General features: G+C 49.1%; 2 protein-coding genes across 2 annotated transcripts in view; both read left to right on the top strand.

Annotated features, from left to right (window-relative positions):
• Positions 1 to 22028, top strand: part of Actn2 (actinin alpha 2) — a 52849-nt gene extending 30821 nt beyond the window's left edge. The window contains exons 8-21 of the mRNA XM_069990609.1: positions 2376 to 2461; positions 3470 to 3562; positions 5395 to 5625; positions 7300 to 7447; positions 8402 to 8552; positions 11038 to 11146; positions 11985 to 12125; positions 13348 to 13530; positions 15519 to 15653; positions 16549 to 16728; positions 17275 to 17421; positions 18684 to 18749; positions 19706 to 19864; positions 21818 to 22028. Coding sequence (XP_069846710.1) covers positions 2376 to 2461; positions 3470 to 3562; positions 5395 to 5625; positions 7300 to 7447; positions 8402 to 8552; positions 11038 to 11146; positions 11985 to 12125; positions 13348 to 13530; positions 15519 to 15653; positions 16549 to 16728; positions 17275 to 17421; positions 18684 to 18749; positions 19706 to 19864; positions 21818 to 21976 — 1988 coding nt within the window. The 3' untranslated portion in view covers positions 21977 to 22028. The remainder of the gene's footprint in view (positions 1 to 2375; positions 2462 to 3469; positions 3563 to 5394; positions 5626 to 7299; positions 7448 to 8401; positions 8553 to 11037; positions 11147 to 11984; positions 12126 to 13347; positions 13531 to 15518; positions 15654 to 16548; positions 16729 to 17274; positions 17422 to 18683; positions 18750 to 19705; positions 19865 to 21817) is intronic.
• Positions 22029 to 26559: 4531 nt separating this feature from the next.
• Mtr (5-methyltetrahydrofolate-homocysteine methyltransferase) overlaps positions 26560 to 26929 on the top strand; it is a 63671-nt gene continuing 63301 nt past the window's right edge. The window contains exon 1 of the mRNA XM_069990608.1: positions 26560 to 26726. Coding sequence (XP_069846709.1) covers positions 26702 to 26726 — 25 coding nt within the window. The 5' untranslated portion in view covers positions 26560 to 26701. The remainder of the gene's footprint in view (positions 26727 to 26929) is intronic.

Here is a 26929-nt window from a genome sequence, read left to right as displayed (position 1 = left end):
AGATTTCAGCTCATCTTGGGATAGGCACCACCATTCAACCCCTAATAGCGATCCTTGATGGACACACCTATTATCTCCCCCGCCCCCCAAACACCTGTTGGTGCGCTAACCCTTGAACATACTATCAGAATTTTATGTACAGCTTTTCCAGATCTCTAGTAATGAAGTAAAAGTGTAGAAAATCTTCCCCATCGGGTCTCTCCCAGCTGAGTTGGTATTTGTCACCGTCCTTTTCATTTGACCCTTGGTGACACAGCGTTCTTGAATGAGTATCCAGGATGAATTTGTGAATTCATCTTTCAGCTCATTGATGCCTCTCTCATCTCCCGCATGGCGCGTGAGTTTCATTTCTGAACAATCCCTCATCCCCCTGATTATCAGTAGCATCAAGACTCACATCTCAGCCATTCCCACTTTCCTGCCTTTCTGAATCCTGGGTCGGATGGGCGTCCATCCACTTGTCCTTGGTAGCTGACAGGGCATCGGTACCATTGTCTTTTTCTCCCCCTTGTCCTCCATTCCCCCTCTGCGTCTTCCCTCTCTAGTGGTTCAGATGCCTGTATGCAGATGGGTTATTACTCTGTGGAGTCATCTCTGGTAGACAGCTGGCAGACAGCCATGCACGTGGCCTCCCGGGATGGCCATGCTGTGCTCGGTCCCCTCGGCACCCTGCACTTCTACCCTGTTCCGGGAGCCCACCTTCTGTCTGGGTTCTTTCACCATGCTGTCTGTCCAGCTGTGCTCCCAGCGAAGCCTGGCCTCTCCCCTGCTGCCGCTGACCTCGCCCCTTGTGCTTTGTGTTGGCCTCTGGCCCCAGGTGGGCATTTGCAAGCTTCTGATCAGCCCTGTCCCCGTGGCGGGCTGTGCTGAAGGAAGCTGGTGGCCTGCTTTTCAACCTCGCTGGCCACCAGCCTTGTGGAGGGCCGTGCAGCTGCTGCTGTTCAACACCTCCAGCTGTGTGCGCAGCTGTGGGGGCTGGCCTGGGGGCTAGCTCTGTGGGTAGACTTGCATAGAGATTTCTGGTACCTCGTGATAGAAAGACCATAGGGGGAATGTACTAGAATCCTGGAAGCCTCATTCTGGCCATGCACGTACGTTCTTAGAGTCTGGTCTCTTCTGGACCATCTATGCCTTTACCTTGGATAATTCCTTCCTATCGTGCCCCCCCCCAACCCGGGGTAGTCTGCAGAAGTACTTGGAAGTAATGACTTGGACCTGAGCTGAGGTTTAAGCAGTCAGCTGTGTGTGTGTGTGTGTGTGTGTGTGTGTGTGTGTGTGTGTGTGTGTGTGTGTGTGTGTGTGTGTGTGTGTGTGTGTGTGTGTGTGTGTGTGTGTTTGGGGGGTGCCGGCCCTGACTTCAGGGAGCTTTCTCCCCAGAGTGTGCAGTGTTTGAGCATCCAGTAGTTAACCTTCTTTTCTCCACACAGATTTAGTGTACACTGCCAGACCCGATGAACGAGCCCTCATGACCTATGTGTCCTGTTACTATCATGCTTTTGCGGGTGCCCAGAAGGTGAGGACAGAAGCCACTGCTCCCCACTCAGCCTCGCCTTCTGTCTTCCATGATTTTTCTGTCGTTCCTTTCTTTCCCCCGTCTCTCCTCCGAGGAGGGCGTCATGCGGGTCTGAGCAGGCAGCCCTGTGTCTTTTATTTTTCTTTTAAGTCTACTTTTCTTTGAGATGTTCTGTCAGGCATTGGCATTCCATTTGTGTTTGTCTTCTAGAAGGTTCTTTCTGTGGATGGCCCCCACAGACTCCATGATGAGGTCTCGCTGCAGGGGATGAATGGCAGGTTATGGCTCGAGTGGTGAATGCGGGCATTGCCCGGATAGAGGAGCAAGGCTGTGTGCTCACGTGCTTCCCTTTCTCTCTTCCAACTGGTTTCATCAGCAGCCTATGTCCATGGTGACAGGTCACAGTAGTGTAGTCCCCTCCCCCTGGTGCTTTGTGACCCTTGGTGCTTTCCATAGGTGGCACGGTAGGTAAATCATGCACAGAGGCAGCCAGGCAGGGCCCCAGCAGCCCTGTGAGAAGAAGAGGAAGAGAGGGGCGTGAGGAACCCGCATGGCGGCCACAGCCAGGCGCTCTCATCAGCCCCACAGCGGAGAAGGGCCCAGCCTCGGTGGGCACCTCTAGAAATCCTGCTCCCAAATCATCTTAGTGCTGTCCAGCCTTCCCGAGGGTCACAGTCACCGGCCTGTGAGCCACGGGATGTGGTCGGTGTGAACGACTTGTCTTTCCTTCCTTCACCTTGGTTTCTCCTCTGTGTGTGTGTGTGTGTGTGTGTGTGTGTGTGTGTGTGTGTGTGTGTGTGTGTGTGTGTGTGTGTGTGTGTGTGTGTGGTGTGCGTGTCCTGTGTTATTTTCTCCCCCTCAGACATTGTGAATACTCCCAAACCTGACGAAAGAGCCATCATGACTTACGTTTCCTGCTTCTACCATGCTTTCGCGGGAGCGGAGCAGGTATTCAACGCGTGTGCACCGCTGCCCACACCCATTCTCTGTGTGCCGTGTGTGTACCCGGGTGTGTGCGTGCGCGCGCTTTACATCCTACCTTGTTCCCTAAGTGTGTTATAACCATGTAATCCAGCAACTTCCACATGGGGCGGGATTAAAAAAATAGCCGTCACTTTAGGTAGTTCCGGAAGCGCTGTTACCATTTTTCCCCCCTTTCTTTTATTGGAAAATCATGGGCTAGATTTGTACTTTAAGGGGGGGAGGGATTGCCCTGAAGATTGAGCCATCAGCCTGGGGCGGCAGGGGAAGTGTGAGGAGTACGACTGCCTTCCCTGCATCCAGTCTGCTGTCAGCGGCCTGCAACGCGCCTTCTCTATGTAATCACTTGCCTGGACATATTTCCAGAAAAATCTTACTCTGGGTAAAATGGAGGAAGGGTTTAAACAATGCCACAACCTCCCCAGAACATTCTGGGCAGTGATGGTGACTTCAGACACAAGGCGTGGGGGGGGGCGGGGGGAGACACGGCCGGGAAGCCTGGTGGGGCACAGGTGGCTGGTTCTGTCCTCTTCACGATCAACCCCCAGATCACAAGGAACCAGGCACATGCAGGTCCCCCTCCACACACGATGGCATCTAGAAGGTTCTGTAGGTCTTCAGTAGATCCAAGCACAGTAGATCCATACGTTCAAGATGAAATCATTTCTGCTTTGATTTCCAAAGGCCAGCGTCCTTCCGGCAGTGTCCACCCCATGGCCAGGGGCCCGGTGTTGAGGGGTGTTCAGCGTAGATAGGCATTTTGGGACCCCATATTCTTGTCACTAACCTGCTCAGTGTCTTACAAAGCTTGCGTCCTGGTATGTCGTGCGGTACCTTCCGCCTGCCACGTGAGTCTGTGTGGAAACTAATGACTTGACCGTGTTGAGAAGACGTCCCCCCATCCCACCCCCCACGCCCAGCTGCGTGACTCCTCCCTGTGGACCAGCCATCCTGTTCTCCTATTGTGTTTTGCAGGCTGAGACAGCAGCTAACAGGATATGTAAGGTTCTTGCTGTGAATCAAGAGAATGAGAGGCTGATGGAAGAATACGAGAGGCTAGCAAGTGAGGTAAAAGATCGGGGCGTCCGGCTCCGCACCCCTCTCCAGGGCCGCCCGTGTCGCTTGCATCTTGCATCTCAGAGAGAAGGGAAGCAGGAACCACACAGGCTGTCGGTGGCTCCCATGGTAGCGAGCAGTGTGCAGTGCCAACGCTGCTCCGATGCAGAGTCGCAGAGCATGCGCGCATGTGCTGAGGCGCTGGCCTGCTGCATCCAAGCCCCACCCCTAGACAGCCTCGTGCCGGCCAAATCCAGGAGCCTGGCCACACTCGCACAGGTCCTCGTACGAAGGGGACGTGGCCTAGGTCTTCCCCAAAGGGGAAGCTGGGGACCAGAGCCCTCTCCCCACCGCAGCACACCCCTGAAAAGATCTGCAGCCAGAGTCGTGGTTAGAGAACAGCCCTGTCCCTGCTCCTCCCGTGGCCTTTGGTGGCACAAGTGACAGCCAGGCGCCTGGCGTGAGCCCAGCCACGTCCTCTGAGGCTCAGCATCAGCGGGTTCAACACCAAAGAAATGTCACTCTGATTCAAGGTCCCCAATATTTAGTCCACACTGGGAAAATTATGTAGTTACGCAGACGGAATCTTCCAGTCGTATTTGATCGTAACCCAGTATAATGTAGTTGATATTTGTATCCTGGTGCTGTGGGGAAAAGCCCTAGCTACTTTGGGTTTTGTTTTTATTTTATTTGTTGGTCCTCATTATGGCTATGGGAAAACTCAGGTTGACAGCATTGTTTGAAAGTAATCAGCTCCAGGAATGAAGAGTAGGTAGGCCGGGGACAGGGCGTAAGCCTGGGCCACGCACCTTCCATTTCCCACATTGTCCTTCATTCAGTGTCCAGAGACCCCTACACGAGGGCCGACACCACTGGAACTGGTTTGCACCCTAGGCTGATGTCATTTTGTAAGTACAGCAGGCACAGGGGAAGACGAGGCTTCTGGCAGGTCATCTCCAAGGCCAGCATCTTTGTGCAGGAAAAGGGTAAAGCTGGGCTCTGGGGAGTTAATTTCTACACCTTCTATCTAATGGAATGACTTACTTAGATTTAACTTATGCTTGGGTACGGAGCCAGTCTGAGACTTATAGTACCTTTATCTAGGGAATAAACTCATTGGATATGAGCTTAAAAAAAAAAACATTGAGTGGCTGGGCACTGGTGGCTTATACCTGTCATCCTAGCTACTCAGGAGGCTGAGATCTGAGGATCATGGTTCAAAGCCGGCCCAGGCAGGAAAGTCCGTGAGAGTCCTATCTCTAATAAACCACTCAAAAACTGGAAGTGGTGCTGTGGCTCAAAGTGATAGAGTGCTTGCCTTGAGCACAAAGAGCCTTAGGGACAGTGCCCAGGCCCTGAGTTTGAGTCCCACCACCACCAATAGAAAACCATTAAGTGAAATTTAGTTCTTTAAGTGAATTTATTACAATATTTTTCTGGCAGGTTTGGATTTTTTTCTTCTGATTTTGTTTTTTTGGGACTTTTTGTTTTGTTTTTGTTTTTATTTGAAAGCTCCTTCCAACATGTGTCTGCTGATGTCTGCTCCCCAAGTTTCTTGTGGCTGTCACATTCTTTTGTTAGCCATGACGTCACGTGCTGACCGGAAGTCTCTCCCCTTGTGTGGGTTGCTGGGGCAGTCCCTGGGGGTCTCTGGGTGGATGCTGACCATATCATGCATGCCACCACGCAGAGCTGCACCCCTCCCAGATTGGGGGGTGGGGCACAGGAATTTGGGGAACACTAGGCTTCCCGATTCCAGATGGTCAGGCGCCTGAGCATTTGCCTGAGCATTTCCCCAGGAGTGCAGCGGGTGTGGTCAGCAGTGTCTCTGTGTTTGGGAACAGCTTCTGGAGTGGATTCGGCGCACGATCCCCTGGCTGGAGAACCGGACGCCGGAGAAGACGATGCAGGCCATGCAGAAGAAGCTGGAGGACTTCCGGGACTACCGGCGCAAGCACAAGCCGCCCAAGGTGCAGGAGAAGTGCCAACTGGAGATCAACTTCAACACGCTGCAGACCAAGCTGCGCATCAGCAACCGGCCGGCCTTCATGCCCTCCGAGGGCAAGATGGTGTCGGTGAGTGGGCCGGGCCAGGGGCCTCACCTCCCCCTGCTGGGCGAAGAGGCCTTGACCAGCTCCAAGAAAGCTGGTCTTGGAACTGATTTATTACTGATATTCTCCTCGCTAGTTATCAGTTATTTTCATTTTTGTGTGTGTGCCAGCAGTAAGGCTTGAACCCTTCCATCATAGCTGGTGCTCTACCACTTGAGGCATGCCAACAGTCCAACTTTTTTTTTTTGGGTCTGGTCGTGGGGCCTGAACTCTGGGCCTGGGTGCTGTCCCTCAGTTCTTCAGCTCAAGGCTAGCGCTCTACCACTTGAGCCACAGCGCCACTTCCGGCTTTTTTCTTTTTGCTTATGTGGTGCTGAGGAATCGAACCCAGGGCCTCATGCATGCAAGGCAAGCGCTCTACCACTGAGCCACCTTCCCAGCCCAGCAGTCCAACTTTTTGCTGGCTAATTGGAGACAAGAGTCTCTCAGATTTATCTACCAGGACTGGCTCCAAACTTTGATTCTCAGATCTCAGCCTCCTGAGTCATTGGAATTACAGGCATGAGCCACAGGTGTCCAGCAACTAATGGGCAGGTTTATTTTATTTTATGTTTTGGCCATGGGGCTTAAACTCAGGGCCTGGGTACTGGTCCCTGAACTCTTTTGCTCAAGGTTTCACGCTCTACCACTTTGTGCCACAGCTCCATGTATGGTTTTTTTGAGTGTCTAATTGGAGATAAAAGTCTCCTGGGGGCTTTCTGCCTGGGCTGACTTCAAACTGCAATCCTCAGATCTCAGCCTCCTGAACAGCTAGGATTACAGGTGTGAGGCACCAGTGCCTGGCTTCAGGGTTTTGTTTTGTGCTAATCCTGGGGCAGGAACTCAGGGCCTGAATGCTGTCTCTGTGCGTTTTTGCTCAAAGGTAGTGCTCTACCACCTGAGCCACAGCTTCACTTCTGCCCTCTGCTTTTTTTTTTTTTTTGGTGATTTATTAGAGATAAAAGTCTCACAGACTTTCCTGTTCAGGCTGGCTTTGAACCTTTATCTTCTGCTCTCAGCCTTTGAGCAGCTAGGATTACAAGTATGAGCCACCAGCACCTGGCTTGTCTTGTTTTTTGAGACATGGTCTCACTATCCAAGCCAGGCTGACCTTGAACTCAAGATCATCTTTCCTCAGCCTCTCTAGTGCTAGGATTACAGGCATGCATCACTATGCCTGGATGTTTTTTTTTTTTTTTTTTGTCAGTTGTAGGGTTTGAACTCTGGGCTTGGGCACTGTCCTTATGCTCTTCAGCTCAAGGTGAGCGCTCTACTGCTTGAGCCACAGCGCCACTTCCGGTTTTCTAGTGGTTTGTTGGAGATAAGAGTCTCATGGACTTTCCTGTCCCGGCTGGCTTTGAACCGTGATCCTCAGATCTCAGCCTCCTGGGTAGCTAGGATAAGAGGCATGAGCCACCAGCGCCCCGCTTGCCTGGCTGCTCTTGAGTAGAAAATGTAAACTGTGTACATCTTCGTACACATCTGCTGAGAGAGCAGATTCACGAGATCCCAGTGATAATTAAGACTTTTGGAAACCAAGGTGGCTAATGGAGGGAGGGGGAAGCAAAAGGAAGGAAGACAAGTCACTCAGCCCCATATTGGGAGTTCACAGAGGAGCGAATTCTCAGTGTAAGGAAGTGTCGTGTCTGGGCACCCCAGGACATCGCAGGTGCCTGGCAGAGGTTGGAGCAGGCTGAGAAGGGCTATGAGGAGTGGCTGCTCAACGAGATTCGGAGGCTGGAGCGCTTGGAACACCTGGCCGAGAAGTTCAGGCAGAAGGCCTCCACGCACGAGACCTGGGCTTATGGTGAGCGCCTGCACCTGGCTTCCGGCTTACCGAAAGCACGACTGAGTTCTGCAGAACCCGCAGAGGAGAGCAGTGTAGTGTCATTATTGCCTGCCTGCCTGCCTGCTTCCTCCCTGTCTCCCTCCCTTCCTTCCTTCCTTCTTTCCTTTCCCATCCTCCCTCTCCCTCCTCTCTCTTTCTTCCCCCTCTCCCTTCTTTCTTTGTCTCTCTTTTCCCTTTCCTTTCCCTCCCTTCCTCTCTTTTTTCCTTTCTTTCTCTCTTTCCTTCTTTTTTCTCTCTCTCATTCTTTCTTTCTATGTGTATGTTGGTCCCGGGCTTGAACTCAGGGCCTGGGCACTCTCTTTGAGTTGTTTGTTTGTTTGTTTTTGCTCAAGGCTAGCACTCTACCACTTGAGCTACGGCGCCACTTCTGGCTTTTTTGCTGGTTAATTGGAGATGAGTCTCATAGATTTTCCTTCCCTGGGTTGGCTTCAAACTGCAATCCTCAGATCTCAGTCTCCTGAGAAACTTTCATTTTGTTTTTATGAGACAGGGTCCCACTATGTAGCCTAGGCTGGCCTTGAACTCATGATCTTCCTGCTTCTGCCTCCTGAGTGCTGGGTTTACAGACTTGTACCACCGCAACTGGCTTAGCACAAAGGCTTTCTTCATCTATCCCAGTGGCTCATGGGAACTGTTGATTTCTAACTTAACTAAGCGTCACACTAGAAGAGCAGATAGGTGTTCCTTAGCATGCTGTAAGATGCCCACGCATGCTTCCCACACCCCTAGGTGGGCTGGATGTTGATTGAGGATGACCATAGCCCGAACCCACACCGACCTGCTCCTTCAGTCCTGGGGTTCTCGGCCCGCCTTGCTCCCTGAGGGCGTGGCTGGCGAGGGGTACTGCTGGGTGGCTGGGTGGCAGGGCGGCATGACGGACAGCGCGGAGGGGTTCATGCTCCCTCTTTGCAGGCAAAGAGCAGATCTTGCTGCAGAAGGACTACGAGTCAGCGTCGCTGACCGAGGTGCGGGCGCTGCTGCGGAAGCACGAAGCCTTTGAGAGCGACCTGGCAGCCCATCAGGACCGCGTGGAACAGATTGCCGCCATCGCCCAGGAGCTCAAGTATGGGCGGGTGCTGGGGCGTGACTGTGACCGAGGGTGGGCTGTGCGGAGCTCAGCTCGGGTGGTATGCTGATAACAAATAGGCCTAAACGTCTTCGTCATCCTTGACAGTGGCAATTGCTCCTGAGCACCCAACAGGCTTTAATGAGGTGACAGGCATCTCAGGTGCTATCAGAATGTTCTAGAAGAACACGGCAGAGCACATAGTCTGTGCACATAGCAACCCTGCATCTCCTCTGTTTGGTAACACAAAATGTCAGCCAGCAAGTATCACATCTGTATTATTCCAGGGGAAGAAAGGACCGCAGGGACAGTGCCAGCTTTTCTGAGCGTTGACACAAGAGAGACGCTTAAGCCTTAGAGGAATGAATGGTTGGTCAGAGGGTAGAACTTCCCTAGAGCTGGCTCTTCCAGGCTGCTTTTTAAAGAACTCTCCTGCTGGGCGCCAGTGGCTCATGCCTGTAATCCTAGCTACTTAGGAGGCTGAGATCTGAGGATCGAGGTTCAAAGCCAGCCTGGGCAGGAAAGTCCATGAAACTCTTATCTCCAATAAACGACCAGGAAACTGGAAGTGGTGCTGTAGTTCAAGTGGTAGAGCGCTCACCTTGAGCTGAAGAGCTGAGGGACAGCGCCCAGGCCCAGAGTTCAAGCCCCACAACCGACAAAAAAAAAGAAAAGAAAAAAAGAAAAGAAAAAAAAAAAGAACTCTCCAGAAAACGCCTGCACGTCTCCATGGTTCTTGCTTTCTTCTCAGTGGAAAGAGCGATTGGGTTTTTGTGCAGGATTTAAACTTTTTGTCATTCTTCTTGTAAATATCGGGGCTTGAACGTAGGGTCCCCATGCTTGCCTGACATTGTTGATGGGTTGATGCTCTACCACTTGAGCCACTCCTCCAGCCTGGCTTTTTTTTTGCCTGGTTATTTTGGAGGTGGGGTTTCTTGGACTTTTCTGCCCCCTGCTGGCCTTTGAACCCTGATCCTCGGGATCTAAGTCTCCTGAATAGCTAGGATTACAGGTGTGAGCCAGTGGTGCCCAGCTTAAGATCCACACATCTTGTCCCTGAGATACTAGGTAATCTTCTAGTTAGGCATTGCTTTCATAATAAATTTGATATGAAGAAAAAAAAAAGCATTTAACAATGGTGTTACAGGGGTTTGACTCAGGGCCCCATACTCGCAAGGCAGGTGCTCTACTACTTGAGTCATGCTTTTTATTCTTTCATTATCTGTAAGATGGGGCCTTGATTTTTGCTGTGGAAGGCCTGTATAGCAATCTTCCTATATACACTGACCACGTAGTTGGAAAGACAGGGCAGGTAACATTGCACCCAGCTTTTATTGATTTAGATGGGATCTCTCAAGTTTTCATGCCTGGCTGGCATTGAGCTGTGATCTTCTCCAGCTCCAGAGTTGGCTAGGATGACAGGCGCAGGCCACCGTGCCTAGTTGCATTGTGTTGTTTCTGTCACACAAGTGGCATAAGACAAGGCAGAGCCTCACTGTCCCCCCCGCTGGGAGAGCTGTGTTCTCGGTGAGGTCCTGGGGCTTCCTGGGTGGGTGCTGCTCCCTGGGGAGCTTGTGTGCCCTTCAAGAGATGCCAAGGTCACCGTGTGCACAAGCCCACACCTCCCATGATGCCTGAGGAAGTTGAGGCCTCATGGCCGCAGCCTCGGCTCGAAGAGCTGCCTTCATTTGGTTTCCATTTAGCAATCTTGCTTTCACAGTGCTTGTTCTCTCTGACATGAGGAAACTAGATCTGAACTGTACTGGTGTGTGATAAATTGTATAGGATTCTAGATACTCACAGTGAGACCACACAAAGGCACAATGCCTGTGTGCCTTTTCACATTTGTATAAAATTATATCTATAGCTATAGACATATATATAAATGAACTCCAAAATATACAAACGAGAGACCTCTTTTTTCTTTCTTTTTCTTTTATATTTATTTTTGGAGTGTCTGTCTTCAGGAGGTGGGGAGGAAAGGGCACAGAACTGGAGGGAAAAGGGGTGACAAGCACAGGAGTTCTCTGGGCATGGATGAACGTGAACTCTACAACCCGTGGGTAGAGACAGGAGAGAGGGACTGGGAGAGAGGGAGGGGACAGAAGATGCTGTACAAAAGGAAACACACTCATGACCTGACTCACGTCATTGTACTCCTCTGCGCATCACCTGTATCATAGCAATAAAGTAAGTTAATTATCTATTAAAGAATCTCGCTTTCAGGGTGCCTGGCAGAGAAGAGAGCTAGCTGGGGGCGGGACTGGGTAGAAACCCCTCGGCCAGCCTGGGATTGGGTAATGCTCCTTATGATCCTGGGACCGTGTGCATAATGGTGGGGCTGCCAAGCCCCTGGAGGAACCTGCCCGCGCCCCCCCTCCCTCCCCCTGCCCCTGTATCATTCCTTTCTAGAAGCCTCGTGGCGTGGCTGTCCATACCCCCACAGCCTGGGAAGGCTCATCTTGGTTGTTGCTTTTCACAGCGAGCTGGATTACCATGATGCCGTGAACGTCAATGACCGCTGCCAGAAGATTTGCGACCAGTGGGACAGGCTGGGGACGCTCACGCAGAAGCGGAGGGAAGCCTTGGAGGCAAGGCTTTTAAAGCATTTATTAACTCGTTATATTTCTTGCTAATACAAAGGGCTTGAACTCAGGGCCTTTGTGCTTTTCACTTGGCTTTTTCTCTCAAGGCTGGCACTCTACCATTTGAGCCACACCTCCACCTGTGTTTTTTTGCTGATTAATAAGCGATAAGAGTCAGATGGGCTGCTCTGCTAGAGCTGGCTTAGAACCGCCATCCTCAGATCTCAGCTTTCTGAGTAGCTAGGATTACAGGCATGAGCCACCAGCCCCTGACTGGAATTTTTGTAAAACCTTGAAGTGACTTGTTGATGTATCTAAATAGAGATGCTTCAATGCAGTCACTGGTTTTAATTATCTATCTCTCTAAAACCAAACAATTATCTAATGAATGGAACCCTAGAAGAGATAGCCCACCAGCCATGGGAGGTTGGCATTTGAAACCCATCATGAGGATTATGGTATAAACTCATTTGTTCCCAAAAGTCCTCAAGAGGGTGTTCAGTTGACTTAGGGGACAGAGAGGATGACTGGAACTTCAGTACTGAGCATAGGGGGAAACCAAGTCCTTTACTTTAAAAAGTCTTTTCCGAAAAGCTAGCATGTAGTAGAGGACTTTGGGCGCTATGGAGATGGAGGCTGCATCTTTGGTGCCGAAGGTCCCTCAGGCTGCTGCAGGCACTGAGTAGAGCATGCGTTATTCTTTCCTAGCCCTGGGTGGCTAAATGTGGGCCAATACCTTACGTTGTTCTGGGATGCATATTTATTTACAGTTGTCTACACACTGGAGGGGTTCTTGATGTGTTTCTTCTATGATGACCCTTGTTTCCATTTAATTTGCCTTTAGAGAACAGAGAAATTGCTAGAAACCATCGATCAGCTGCACCTGGAGTTTGCTAAGAGAGCAGCTCCCTTCAACAATTGGATGGAGGGCGCGATGGAGGACCTGCAGGATATGTTCATTGTCCACAGCATCGAGGAGATCCAGGTACTGGACTGGGCCTCTCGGGGCCCTGCAGGTGCCATCGAGCTCTGCCTCTGCCGCCTTTCTTTCGTTTTATGCTTTGAGAACATACACGTGTGTATACATATATACACACAGGTGTACATATACACATGTGCACATGCATGCACATACAACACACACTACATATACACATGCATGCACATATACACATATGTGTATATACATACCACACGTGTACATATTCATGCACACTTGTGCACATTCAACCTACCCCATACTTGTGTACATATGCATATGCACAAACACATGTGTATACATGCAGAAACACGTGTACAAATGTATGCTCACATATATGTACATATACATGCACTCATGTGTACATATACACACATACACATGTACATACACATATATGTATGTTCACTTGGGAATGTACAAATAGAAAGTTAAAATTAGCCTTTGAACCTTAGCTTAAAAATATGTTTGTTAAGGTGGATGCCTGTGTGTCATGCCTGTAATCCTAGCTACTCAGGAGGCTGAGATGTGAGGATCACGGTTCGAAGCCAGCCCAGGCAGGAAAGTCTGTAAAATTCTTGTCTCCAATTAACCACCAAAAAGCTGGAAGTGGAGCTGTGGCTCAAAGTGGTAGAGCACTAGCCTTGAGTGAAAAAGCTCAGGGACAGCGCTCAGGCCGAGTTCAGGCCCCATGACTGGTGCTCAGGAAGTGGAGACAAAAGGATCCCAAGTTCAAGGCACCACTGCACAACATAGGAAGTATAGGCTGGCCTCAGCTACACAGTAGAGAGAGGGAGAGAGGGAGAGAGAGACAGAGACAGAGACAGAGAGAGACAGACAGAGAGACAGACAGAGAGACAGACAGAGAGCAGCTAACATCCAGATAATCAGTAGAAAGTGACCCTCACTGCAGCCACCGCTGGGCGCAGTGAGGCAGACATGCACGGTGTTTGTTCGACTCTGTATGGCGGTCCTCACATCATGGTTCTTGTGGTTTCTTCACTCCATCAAGGAACTTGAGTTCCAGGTACCAGAGAGCTTTCCTAGAACCATCAGAAGTTGCCTGACTTACCTCCCCCCTCCCCCCCCCTCCCCGCCGCCCTCATGCCTACCTGCGATTAGACTCCTCTTTGTGGCGTGCAATGCGCAGTGTGTGGTGCGGGGGCCCTCAGTGCCCGTGACTCTCATGCTCACGCGCCTCAGGTTTCTCTGCATGTTCTTGGTGCAGAGTCTCATCACTGCCCACGAGCAGTTCAAGGCCACGCTGCCCGAGGCAGATGGCGAGCGGCAGTCCATCATGGCCATACAGAATGAGGTAGAGAAGGTCATTCAGAGCTACAGCATCAGGATCAGCTCCAGCAACCCATACAGCACGGTCACCATGGACGAGCTCCGCAACAAGTGGGAGAAGGTAGGTGGTGGTGGGAGGGCAGGCAGCATCTGGGGGTGAGGGTTGGGGGGTAGTGGTGTGGGAAGGGCAGGCAGTATGTGGGTGGGTGCGGGGAGGGCAGGCAGCATCCTGGGTGTGGGGGGCTTAGGGAAGAGGAGGTCCCTCCCTGGGCCTTGGGGTTCCTGCCTGGTTTGGCTTCCTGAGGGATTTTCCTCACCCCAAGTCTTGCCGGAGAAGGATGTTCAATACATGAACTCCATTCAGCAGCCTCTGGGGTTTTGGGCAAAGACACTAGGCGTTCTTTTCCTTAAGGAAACTTAGAAATCAGTGCAGGTTACCCTAGTGATAGCAGAGGGAGAAGTCTTTTTTTTTTTTTTTTTTTTTTTTTTTGGTCAGTTGTGGGCTTGAACTCTGGGCCTGGGCACTTTCCCTGGGCTTTTCAGAGCCATAGCACCACTTCTGGTTTTCTAGTGGTTTATTGGAGAGAAGAATCTCATGGACTTTCCTGCCTGGGCTAGTTTTGAACCATGATTCTCAGATCTCAGCCTCCGGAGTAGCTAGGATTACAGGCGTGAGCCACCTGTACCTGGCATAGGGAGGACTTTTCAAAACTTTGACTTGATGGAATCAGCTTGCCTGTAGTATGTCTGTTTTTTTTGTTTAGTAACCCTTAAACAATTTCTTTTGTGCCAGTACTGGGACTTGAACTCAGGGTCTCTCATGCTTGCTTAGCTTTTTTGCTCAAGGAGGGAGTTCTAACCATTTGAGTCATACCTCCAAAAGCTGGTTTTTTTGAGATAAGAATCTCACAGATTTACCTGCTGGAGCTAGGCTTTGAATCCCAATCCTCAGATCTCAGCCTCTTGAATAGCTGGAATTACAGGTGTGAGCTGAACTGTGTGTTTTAAATGCAGGAAATTGCTTATAAGACTGTATCTAAGGAACAGTTTCAATTTGGAGAAACTGTCCACAAACTTAACTACATTGAAAGTGAATTATTTGAGCCCTTTGTCTCATTAAGAGAAGTTTAAGTTTGTGGTTTCCGTTATGATGCCACCGGTGGATAGGTGTTGAATGCGAGCTTTGAGGTTGGCTCTGGTTTTTTGACCTCCCTTCAGTGGAGGTCAAAAGGGAAAGGTGTTGTACTAAGCAGTTCCCGCTCTGGCAGAACGGGGAGGCATCACTTGGTGGTATTGAGGTTTGAACTCAAGCTTCACACACTTGCTCAGCTTACTTTTGGGGCGTGGGCCTTCAGTCCTGCTTTTTTCTGGAGTCCTTTGGACTTTGAACTGTGATCCTCCAGATCTTAGCCTCCTGAGCAGCTAGGATTACAGGAGTTTTCACTGGTGCTGACTGGGAATTTTGCAAAAGGAACACTCAAAATAAAATGTTTTCATGAGCGGTTCACTTATGACACAAACAAGATTTTCAAAGCCTTTTATGTTTTTCCCCATCAGTTCAAAGAGAATTGAGGCAAAGCATTAAAATGTAAGGCACTGATGGGAATGAAAATGTGATTCCCAGGTGCCTTGCCTTCTTCATCCAGTGCCAGGCAGGGCGAAATGCCAGAGCACGATGAGGTGTCCTGTGGATCCCATCTGATAGTACACTTGAATTGGAGCATCCTTACTAAAACACTCCGAGCCATTGGGACAGAGCAAGGAACGCAGGGGCTGGCGGTAGTGTCATGCTCTGTGGCCCGCTGGCTGGGGCGGGAGCCACTGGACCGCCTGCGTGTGTGGTCTGATGCTAGCTCCAAGTCACCCAAGTTCAGAGATCTGCACTGATGCGGGGGCGGGGGCGGGGATGGGGACACAGGGCAAGACTTCCCAGTGGAGGGAGAACGGCCGATGTCCTGAGTCCCCAATGTGTGCCCTCCCCTCAGCTGGGCCCTGGGGGCCCTAGGAGGCAGTCAGAGCTAGCCTCTAGAATGGGAATCCCACCCCAGCCTCCACCCCCAGACTGTAACCCCAAGGCTGGACCCTCACCCCTGTCATCTTTGGGCCCAGGTGAAGCAGCTGGTGCCAGTCCGCGACCAGTCCCTGCAGGAGGAGCTAGCTCGCCAGCATGCCAACGAGCGCCTGCGGCGCCAGTTCGCTGCCCAGGCCAACGCCATCGGACCCTGGATCCAGAACAAGATGGAGGTAGGGATCACTGCCCTGGAGTTCCAGGGATTTCAAAGCTGGTGCTTTGCATGCCACGGTGGGGCAAGGAGGGTTTTTGTCATTGTCGTAAGCAACGACAAGGCTCTTGGTCAATGTTTTGGCCTCTGCGGGAGCTGGACTTTAAGCTTTTCATCCCTGAGGATAGGCAAAGACTTCATGTGTGCTACACATTTCTAGAACATTCTTAACAGAGCAGCGCTGGGAATGGCTCTGAGGTCTGGGTTCTCTTTAGCACTGACACCAGCCAGGAGACATTTCTCTTGCTGTCTCCCTTGTGATGATAAAAAATACTCACTTTTTCCTGAAGGGGAGAACACCAAAAATTAGGAGTGAGCCCTCACAGCAGGGGAGGTGCAGCCGTCCTGTTCATGTCTCTCTGCCAGTTCAGGTCTTCCATCCTGGCCCTGGCCTCCCCACGCACAGGGAACAGGGCAGCTGGGATGTGAGGGTGATTTCTGCCCCTCAAGAAAGCAGGCAGGACATTTTTCTCTGCTTTGGGTCTTGATTGGCTTTTTTTGTTTGGGGCTCAAGACTAGAGCTCTACCACTTGAGCCACAGCTCCACTTCTAGACTTTTGTGGTTTATTGGGCATAAGAGTCTCACAGACTTTCCTGACCTGGCTGTCTTTGAACTGTGATCCTCCTACCTCAGGCTCCTGAGTAGCTAGGATTACAGGCTGGGAGGCACCAGCACCCAGCTTGATTGGCTTTTATTCCATTCCCTAGACAGACGATGTTCAGCCTGAGATCCTGCCCATTGCCACTGTCTGAGAATACCCATGATGGTGGCTAAGTCTGGTATGGGCGTGGCCTCTACTGTGGGTGTGGCCTCTGGCATAGAGTCAGAGCCAAGCCCTCTGTCCTCTCCTCCCCAGGAGATCGCCAGGAGCTCCATCCAGATCACTGGGGCACTGGAGGACCAGATGAACCAGCTGAAGCAGTATGAGCACAACATCATCAACTACAAGAACAACATCGACAAGCTGGAGGGAGACCACCAGCTTATCCAGGAGGCCCTGGTCTTTGACAATAAGCACACCAACTACACCATGGAGGTACCACACACAGGCTGGCTGTGCTTGCTCTGACTGGAGCCATGTCACCCTTACTGCCTCAGGGCGTTTCCTGCACACACACACACACACACACACACACACACACACACACACACACACACACACACACGTGTCTCCTTGTTCCTTCTAAGTTCTACCAGTGTGTACACGAGGGGCTTTAAAGCCTTTTCCTTGCTGTCTTTGGAAAAGCTGGGTAAACTGTATCAAGCACCAGGTAATAGTTACCACCAATGGCATCGTTACTAGGGCCATAGGGAATTTATGACACCTCTTTGGAGAGTGGATTAGAAACTGGACTGTCTCTATTCCATCAGTCTAGCCCAGGAAAGTCTCACAGACTTCCCTGCCTGGGCTGGCTTTGAATTGGGAATCTTCAGATCTCATCTACCTGAGTAGCTAGGGTTACCAGCGTGAGCCACCAGAGCCCGGCAGGCAAATCTGAGTGAACCTGCTCCCCTCATTTGGGTGGATCTCCCCTTGTAACTATGAGAGACCCCAGGCTGATCCCCGCTCTCCTTCCTCCAGCACATCCGTGTGGGGTGGGAGCTACTCCTCACCACCATCGCCAGAACCATCAACGAGGTGGAGACACAGATCCTGACCAGGGACGCCAAGGGCATCACCCAGGAGCAGATGAACGAGTTCAGAGCCTCCTTCAACCACTTCGACAGGGTACCATGCTCTCCTTGCTTGAAAGGCCGCTCTGTAGACAGCCAAAGCACCCTAACCAAACCTGCTTGTTCCACTTACGTCACTCTCTAAATACGTTAGGACGGGACTCTGGTGGACTTTTTCAGTACCTGTTCAGGGTGAATCCCTGATGGAAAGTTAGCCTCCTTTCTACAGAGGAGTCAGATCCTGGAATATTCCAGGCAAATGCTCTGCCATGCTCCCAGTTCTTTTGTTAGCATTTTGAGATAGGTCCTTGATACCTTTTTGCCCAGGTTGACCTGGAAAATGAGATTTTCTTGCTTTCCCCTCCCAGGTGGATGAGATTATAGGTGTGAACTACCCTGCTTGGCAGTCTACTCTTTTCAAATCTCTCCCTCTTCCCCCACCTCTTTCTTGTGCTCAGCACAGTTGTAGCTTCCCATTGCAGGCAGAACTGGGTGTTGCTCTCAGGATTTGTGGAGCTTGATTTTCTGACCTCATCTGCTCTTTTTTTTTTTTTTTTTCCCTCTCTGAACACAGTAGATTTTTGGGAGCATCTGAGCTTGCTACACATGGGGAGGATGCTGTACCCTGGCCAGAGGCTTGGAGAGGGGCTGCAGCATAGTTCTTGAGTTTACTTCTTTAAAGTAGTTAGGATTTAGTCTAGTTAAGCTCTTTAAATTAGTTTAGAATTTGCCATCTGATGACTAGATAAGGCCCAGGAGAGCTTTGTTCTCCAGATATTTGCAGTATGTTCTATTACAGATAGGTGGCAGTAGTGAGCCCCTGCTTTTGCCAACTTCTTTTTAAATTTTATTTTATTTTTTAACTGCCAGTACTAGTGCTTGAACTCAGGGCCTGGGAGCTGTCCCTGAACTTTTACACACCTCCACTCCAGGCTTTTTTGGTGATTAACTGGAGCTAAGAGTCTCAAGGACTGTCCTGTCCCCGCTATCTTTGAATTACAATCCTTAGATCTCAGCCTCCGTAGTAGCTAGGATTACAGGTGCGGACCACCAGTATAAGGCTTGTTACCTTCTCAAATGTGGGTCTTCTTTCATTTTTGTCTAGTCTTCAGAGCCCCAGCCCCTTTTTCCTGTTAAGGAAATGACTTTATAAACATTGTGGTACTGGTGGCTCTGTCCAGCTATGGCTGTCCACCTCTTGGATCTTGGGGCGGCTCAGTATGGCTCTTCTTCCAAAACAGACTTTGCCCATTTCATCAAGCAGAGCAGCCTGGCTGGCCCTAACCCCCTTCTCTCTGCTCTTTGCATTTGCAATAGAGGAAGAACGGCCTGATGGACCACGAGGACTTCAGAGCCTGCCTCATCTCCATGGGTTACGATCTGGTGAGACCAAGTGGAAGTTGTAACTAAGCTGTGACATCTCACTGAGCTGAGATATTCAGGAAAGGACAAGCTTCAATGAAAGACTTGTTTCTGTATATTATATGGGATATTATTTGTCTTTTACTATATAAGAATAATTCTCAAGGGTCCAAAGATACATTTTTATTTGGGGATTGGTCAAATAGTTCTTCTAATATGGAATCAGCTGTATTGCTATGATTCACATACCACATTTCACCCATTTAACATATACATTTGAGTGGCATTTGACATCTTGATTATTTTATTTATTTATGTATATATGTATGTGCCAGTCCTGGGGCTTGAACTCAGGGCCTAGGTGCTGTTCCTGAGCTTTTGTGCTCAAGGCTACCACTTGACCCACACCTCCACTCTCAGCTTTTTAGTGGTTACTTGGAGATAAGCATCTCACAGACTTGCCTTGGTTGGCTTTGAACTGCAATCCTCAGATCTCAGGCTCTTGAATAACTAGGATTACAGGCGTAAGCCACAGGTGCCTGCCCAGCGCCTGTTTTGAGTTTTTAAGGTCCTTTTATCCTGTAACATTTTAGAATGCAAACATTTTTTAGTAATAAATTTTCTAAGAAGAAATTATATTTCCTGTGGGGTACGGTAGTAGCTGGGGACACTTTATTATCTATCACGAGCATGCCCTGGGATGTCCTGTGTGTGGGGTTACAGGACAATCACGTGTACCACCTCCAGATTGCCTTACTGCTTAGCAGTGTTACTTCATATGGGCAGCCAGAGAGAAGCTACCATTATTACGTTCGGGACCCAGGAAGGCACTGTGAGTCCCAGAGATGAAGGTTGCTATAGCAACTTCAACATTTTTGTTGTTGTTGTTTTAATTACATTGAGCCTAAATCACCCATTCTGGGACTAAAATTTTCAAACCCAAAGGAACTCAATGTCTCTATGCTACTTTGCCTCAGGGTGAAGCTGAATTTGCCCGCATCATGACCCTGGTTGACCCCAACGGACAAGGGACGGTCACCTTCCAATCCTTCATTGACTTCATGACTAGAGAGACTGCGGACACAGATACCGCCGAGCAGGTCATTGCCTCCTTCCGAATCCTGGCTTCTGATAAGGTCAGCATTGACACGACTCATTTCCTTTAGCTGTAGCCCACTCCTTCATTTCAGCAACTGCCTCCCCCCAAACACAAAGCAAGCAAAAAACTCAGATTACCAGTAAAAAAAAAAAACAAAACACTCTTAGCTGGACAAGGTGGAATGTGCTTACAATCCCAGCTCCTTGGGAGTCAGAGATCGGAAGATCAGGATCTGAAATTAGGAGACCTTACCTGAAAAATTACTAAAGCAAAAAGTATTGGGGGGGCTGGGAAGGTGGCTCAGTGGTAGAGTGCTTGCCTTGCATGCCTGAGGCCCTGGGTTCGATTCCTCAGCACCACATAAGCAAAAAGAAAAAAGCTGGAAGTGGCGCTGTGGCTCAAGTGGTAGAGCGCTAGCCTTGAGCTGAAGAGCTGAGGGACAGCGCCCAGGCCCAGAGTTCAGGCCCCACGACCGGACCCCCCCCCCCCCCCAAAAAAAAAAAGTATTGGGAACATGGCTTGAGTGGCAAAGTTCCTGCCTCACAGGCACAAGGCCCCATATTCTGTGTTCAAACTCTAGAACCCCCTCCCCCTGCCAACCAGTCCCACAGCATTGTAGCTCCTATATCAGCCCTGAAATTGGAAGCAACACTGTGGTGTGTCTCAGGTAGAGCAGATGTTCTGTCTTGATACTTGTACTCAGGCCTCATGGTAAGAAGAGATCAATAGTGTTTATCTTGTAGTAGATTGGGGTGTGAGTGTGTTTTATTGGTTCAATCCCATTTTACATTGTGTGTTGGTAGATGTGGCTCAGAGACAAGAGTCTGTACATAATCGAAAACCTTCCCTTGCAGGTCAGTGATCCTTTGTCCAGCCACAGGGACAAAGTTATATGTAGCTGTTTGGTTATTAGGACTTCCATTTATGTTCAGCCTGGAAGTTAAATAGGAACAAAACCATATGTTCAGAATTTTAAAATGTCTCCCTCCTCACAAACAATAAAACATCCTAGGACACATATGTCTACTTTAGGAAAGGATTGCTTTAACTAAACCCTTATTCAGTCTGACAGAGTATAGCACAGGACCATGGAAGTTACAATGCTAAATCATCCGTACTTGTTACAATAAAAGTCAGTAGGATCAACTACCTTAAAAGTAATGAGTTTGCTTTAAAATGAGTCTCTTACGGAGTGAACTGGAAAGAGGGCATGCCACTGATTGAAGAGGTAAGAAAACCACAGCCTATCCAGCCTTGCAAAACAAGATTCTTGCTACAAATGAAAGTTATTTGTGACTTACTATGATTTATATTAATCTGTACTTACCAGCATGATCTTATTTCTCATTGGATGTTTCTGTTTTTAGTTCCTTTTAAAAATGTTTACTACTATATAGTCATTGTACAAAATAATGGGCTATATTGTGACATTTTCATAGAAGCATGGAACCTATTTTGATCATATTTAGCTTTATTATTTTTTCTGTACTTGGATTTGAACCCAAAGTCTCATGCTTGTTAGATACTCTACCACTTGAGCCATCCCTAGCCCTAGGCTTTTATGTGTGTTTATAAAAAATCTCTATCCTTGAATGCAGTCTTATTTATTTAAATAAACTAGGTAGGGAAAGAAAGGTCTTTATTGTCTAAAAGCATATGAAACATACAGATTTCAATATATATACCAATTATGGTGAATGAAGTAGCCCTGTGCCCTATGAGTGTATGACCTAAACCAACTGTTTGTGTGTGGTAGGATTTTAGATCATGAGGCTTAGCAACCCCATAATGATAATTCTCCACTTGCCTTCGTGAAGCATATTAAATTTCCTCCTGACCCACATGTGGAGCACCACCTGTGCCCAGGGAAAGCCCTCCCTGCCCTTAGACCTGTTTATAAGCTATGCAAGTGCAGCAGATGCTTAAGCATGAAACCGTTGGTGTTGCAGTGTTTTTTGAGACTGACCTTGCCCGTGTGTGTATTTTCCAGCCTTATATCCTGGCAGATGAGCTGCGTCGAGAGCTGCCTCCAGACCAGGCCCAGTACTGCATTAAGAGGATGCCAGCCTACTCTGGCCCAGGCAGCGTGCCTGGGGCCCTGGATTACACGGCCTTCTCCTCCGCGCTGTATGGGGAGAGTGATCTGTAATCCTTGTCCTGTCCCAACAAATAAAAGCTGAAGTCATGTTGGTTTCTGGAAATGTTGCCAAGCTTTGCTGAGTTCAGAGAGGAAAAAGATTCTGTAGCAGCTCATTATTTTATTTTATTTTATTTTTGTCAGAGCAGTCACATGACCTAAACACAGTTTCCCTGGTGTCTGATGTGGTGTGCTTGATAAACAGATGCAGTCTTCATTTCTGATATTTTTTTCAGCTAAATGGAATGAAATATTAGATTGGTTCATTTCTTTGGTTAAACAGAGCAAATTACTTGAATACTATGAAATTAGGAAGATTTAAGAACAAGAAGAAAAGTGGAAAATGTGAAAGATCACAAACACCCAAGATTCATAGGAGTAACTAGAATCACAGCTTAAGGTTTGATTTTTTTTATGAAATAGTCTTCCTATATAATATGTATGTGTGCTTTTGCCTAGGAGAAATATTTGGGATTCTAGTGCTTTATTTTCTTGGTTATCCAAAGATTAACTTGATTCATATATAAATATCACTGTGTCTCTTCATGGAATTAAACATTAAGAGGTGGACCTGCCAGGAAAAGAAACATAACAATCAAAAGCTCTTTAGTGAGTACAAAACATTTAAGGCAAGCTATCTCCTCCTAGCCCAGACTTGCCTCCAATTCATGATCCTCCTGCCTCAGTTTCTCCAATGTTGGGATTACAGATGTATATCACTGTGTCTGGATTTTAGTAATTAACATTTTTGATGAGTTTGAGGCCAATTTGGGCTGTGTAGTGAGAGCCTGTCTGAAAAGCAAAATTCATTTTTTAATAGAGTGTACAGTCAGCCCTTTATTATTTAGGAATGGGCTGTCTGATTAGTGAGTTTTGATGCCTTACCTATACCCCAGGGAAGGGACCTGAGGCAGCATACATCTCATGCCAAACACAAAGGTGGAGTTGACAGGAAAGTGAGTTTTGTAGGATTATCTGCCCATTGCAGATTCTTGTGTTTTTTTCTAGAGCTTGCTTATAAGAGGGTCTTGAGAGATGGCTGTATGTAAGCCCTAGGTTTTTAAATGAGCACGTTTTTATGAAAGAGTTCATAGCAGGAGACTCCTGTACTCCTGGAACTTGGAGCAGGACTCACTTAGGCTTTGAGCTCTAGGTGCTGTCCAGGGAAGCTGTAGTTAAGAAGGGGTGAATTCAGTGTCAGTGCAGGTAAGTTCTTTACTGCATGACCTGCCCAGAGCTTTTGGGTAGTTTCTTTTGGGTAGGAGGAAGTGGGAGATTCTGTGCTGGTAGTTAGGGGTTTTCTGCTGGAATGGGCCTCACTGTGACCCAGGATGGCACTCATGCCCCGACATGGAGTCGTGATCTGTTTAACATTGGTTCCATTTTCCACCTGGGGTGCTGTCTGTCTGCTTCCCCACCTCATTGACCGCAGGTAGTGAAGAAAGTAGGAAGCCTCTTTATCCTGGATCCTCTGGGTCCTTAATGATCAGGAAGAGAAACAAAAAACAGTTGCAAGCAGCAATAAAAGTGTTGCTAGAGAAGCAGCCGTGTGCCTGTTACTTGCACGTTTTTTTTTTTTTTCTGCTTGTTCTACATTTCCGCACAGCCAAAAATGTAACGTGTTTCTCATTCTCTGATGCTTATACGACCCTGGACTGTTCAAAGCATTTGACCTTCATGTATTTCATTCAGTAGGTGGCTTTACACCAGATGCTTCTCGGGTGGTGTGTAATGAGCTGTTGATTTTTTTTTTTTATTTCAAGCAGGTGCTATATTCCATCCATAAACCCTGGGGGAAACTAGGAAGTCATTTCTCATTTGAAGATGTTTATTTGGGGGACTTCTGTTTTAGGGTGGGTTTGGATAACTCATATACCCCAAATTTTAACTGCTTAACAACATTCATCAAGAGAATGGAGCCATACTATTCGCCAATTAAAAAAACAAGAAACTCGGGAAACAATAAACATGTTCATACTCTGAATCTAGGATTTACTTTTGTTTCTGAGGCTAAATTATCAATTTAAATTTGCAAAAGAAAAATAATGTTTTTTTAAAATTTCAAACAACCAGATGCTTTGATTGACTCCATATAAACTTGTTCAATTAAACATTTACATTGGATTTTAAAAACTCTCATTTGGTGTAGTATGTGTGTCCCTTAAACAAGACAGACAGATTGTTGGGTGTGGGTGAATTTGCTGTGGGCATTTGTGTCGTTGACCTAATTAGAGGTGAGTGATATAAACGAAGTAGGAAGATCGGTTTACCTGACAGGAAACTTCAGAATTCCCAGTAGATATATGTGAGTTAATTGCATGCCAACTCAGCCCTAACCTCTGGGTTTCAAGTTGTGAAGGTCTGGGTTAAGATCTGTATATTTTCAGGCTCCTTGGGGATTCTAGTAACCTCTAACAGATCCAGTAGACTGAAGGAAAGGTTATTAGTACTCAGAAGGTCTCAAACAATTAGAAAACAAATTCTTCCACTTAAACCATGCCACCTGACCCCCTCTGTCCTCTCAGCACTGCTATGTTGAGTATTTGGAAACAGATGTTTGCCTCCATAGCCAATGGGCACTGGAATCCAGCTGCTGGAATGCCCTCAGTGGACCCAGGCTGTAGGAGCCCTTCTCATTTTGTCCTCTGTAATTTTCTTTTACATTGTTTCAGTAACAGAGCTTGAACTCAGGGCCTGGACACTCTCTCTTAACTTCTTCACTCAAGGCTGGTACTAGCTTTTTGTTGGTTAATTGGGGATAAGAGTCTCATGGACTTTCTCACTCAAGCTGGCTTTGAACTGAAATCCTCAGACCTCGTACTCTTGAAGAGCTAGGATTACAGGTGTAAGCCACCAGGGATTGGTTTGTTAATATCTTTAAGCCTCAGTTTCAAGCCATGGAGGGCTTAGGCCAACCCCCTGGTATGGAGTGAAGGTTATGTAAGAGATCATATGTGAGATTTTAAGAGCTAAATTCACAGCTAGCACTATAGAATTAGCAAAAAATCTAAGTTTGCATTCAGTTTTTACCATGTCTACTTTCAGGGGTTGGTCAGATTGGCTGAGTCAAAACTATCTTTTGACAGGGCCTGTGGAGCAGGTGGCACAAACTGAGCCAACAGGTGTCTGGTGTCTCACTGAGAAATGGCAATTCTCACTGTGCAGAAAGCAAAAGGCGAGGGAGGCCTCCCAGGGCTAATGATTATAATAAAAGGACTGCAAATTGTAACCATTATTTTCTATGAGGGCTAGTGTCATCCTTAGACTGGAAATTCAGCTCATTTGGTGTAGTCAATGTGAGTAGTCACAATGGTAGCTGATGTGGAATTCTGGGAAGAAGATATAAATCTTGAGAATATAACAGAATTTGAGGGGTGCGAGTAGCAGAGTTCACCTTTGTGGCAAAGTAGGGAAGCTTCTTGGAAAAGCGGGTCATCACTCTGACAAACTCCAGAGGTAGCAGTATTTTGTTTCAGGTCTGACTTACCTTCTCACACCTGACAAAATGGACACCCAAAGAACTGAAGGGCTCTGAATTCAAGTCCCAGTGCAAGTGTGCGCATGCGCACGCGCGCGCACGCGCGCGCGCGCGCGCGCACACACACACACACACACACACACTATCATAATCCAGGAAAGAGTAATGATCCCCTAGTGAAGTGGGTTAGTTATAGGGAAAGAATGCTGAAACCAAAGCTAAGAATCCTGGCCCCACACTAGAGGACACCCAGAGCTCCATTTCCTTTCTGATAGCCCATGACCACTGATCCTTGGGGGTTACTTGGTTGGTGGTCAGGACTTCTCCTTAGCAGCAGAAGTCTGGGGCCAGCTCTACCCAGGCCGAGGGACCTGTGAAATAGAACCATATGCGACAAACCCCTACTCCTGGCTTCAAGCACACGTTGCCTCTCATACATAGGCTAACTAGAGGATGGCAACCTCGCACATGCGCAGATCCCTTCCTCCCATTCACCAGGCCTTGGGCCCTCATGCCCCCAGGCTCAGCCCACGATCGTGGCCATGAACTCCTACCACACTACTTCCCGTGCTCTCGGGTCGCCTAGCTCGGCTCCGCACCTTCCCTTACTGGTGGATTTTCTTTCTTATTAGATGCCTTGCCTTGCCACTTTGCGTGTGTGTGTGTGTGTGTTCAATTCTCTGCTAGAGATGCCAAGAACCTGGGTTCTCCTGGACCACCCACCACTAGCATCGCGTCCTGACTACAGAATGGAGACTTAGGTCTCCCGTTGTCAGCAAAACGGGTGTAGAGTTCACATTCCCGAGTACGGGGCTCGCGACCCCACACACAGTCGTAGGAAAGGCGGACTTGATACCCGCACGGCAGCACTTCCGGAACAGGCTCCGAGATGCTCGGGCCACTTGGGAGACTTGGTACTGCACTGAGGACTACATCTCCCAGAGGGCCTTGGGCTACGCATAAGGCGATTGGCTGGTATTCCAACCAATAGGCCTGCGAAGGGCTCTTAGCGCCCAATCATAGGCCTGGGAGGGAGGGTCCTCTCGCCCGAGGCTAGACTGAGCGCCGGCGGACTTAACGGCACGCGCAGCTCCGGCACTCCGCGGCTGAGGGCCGGGCCGGCGTGCGCGGAGCCCCGCTGCGGAGCGTGCCAGCGGCGGGGTCGGCGCCGCGGAGCCGGCTGCGTTGCGCCGCGAGCCCCTGTGGAGAGCTCGCCCTCCCCGTCGCGTCCACGGCCCCCGAGCCGGATTCCCGGAGACATGTCGCCCGCGCTGTCGCAACCCGGTAACGCGGCGGCCCGGCAGGGCCTGGTCCTGGGGTGGGGTGTGGCCGTCGGCCGGACGGAGTCCCCCCGCGCCGCGTCCCCTCTCCCGAGATCCCGCATCGCCAGCCCGCGGGGCCACGTATCTACCTCCAGCCACGCCCCCGATCCCCCGGACGCACCGGGCCCTGGGTCCTCGGGTTTGCGGAAACGCTGCGGTCCCCGG

The sequence above is a fragment of the Dipodomys merriami genome, unplaced genomic scaffold, assembly GCF_024711535.1.
Source record: "Dipodomys merriami isolate MVZ:Mamm:240054 unplaced genomic scaffold, mDipMer1.0.p SCAF_4, whole genome shotgun sequence".
Classification (NCBI taxonomy): Eukaryota; Metazoa; Chordata; class Mammalia; order Rodentia; family Heteromyidae; genus Dipodomys; species Dipodomys merriami.
The sequence above is the reverse complement of the archived record's forward strand: the minus strand, read 5'-3'. Positions and strand labels throughout refer to the sequence as shown.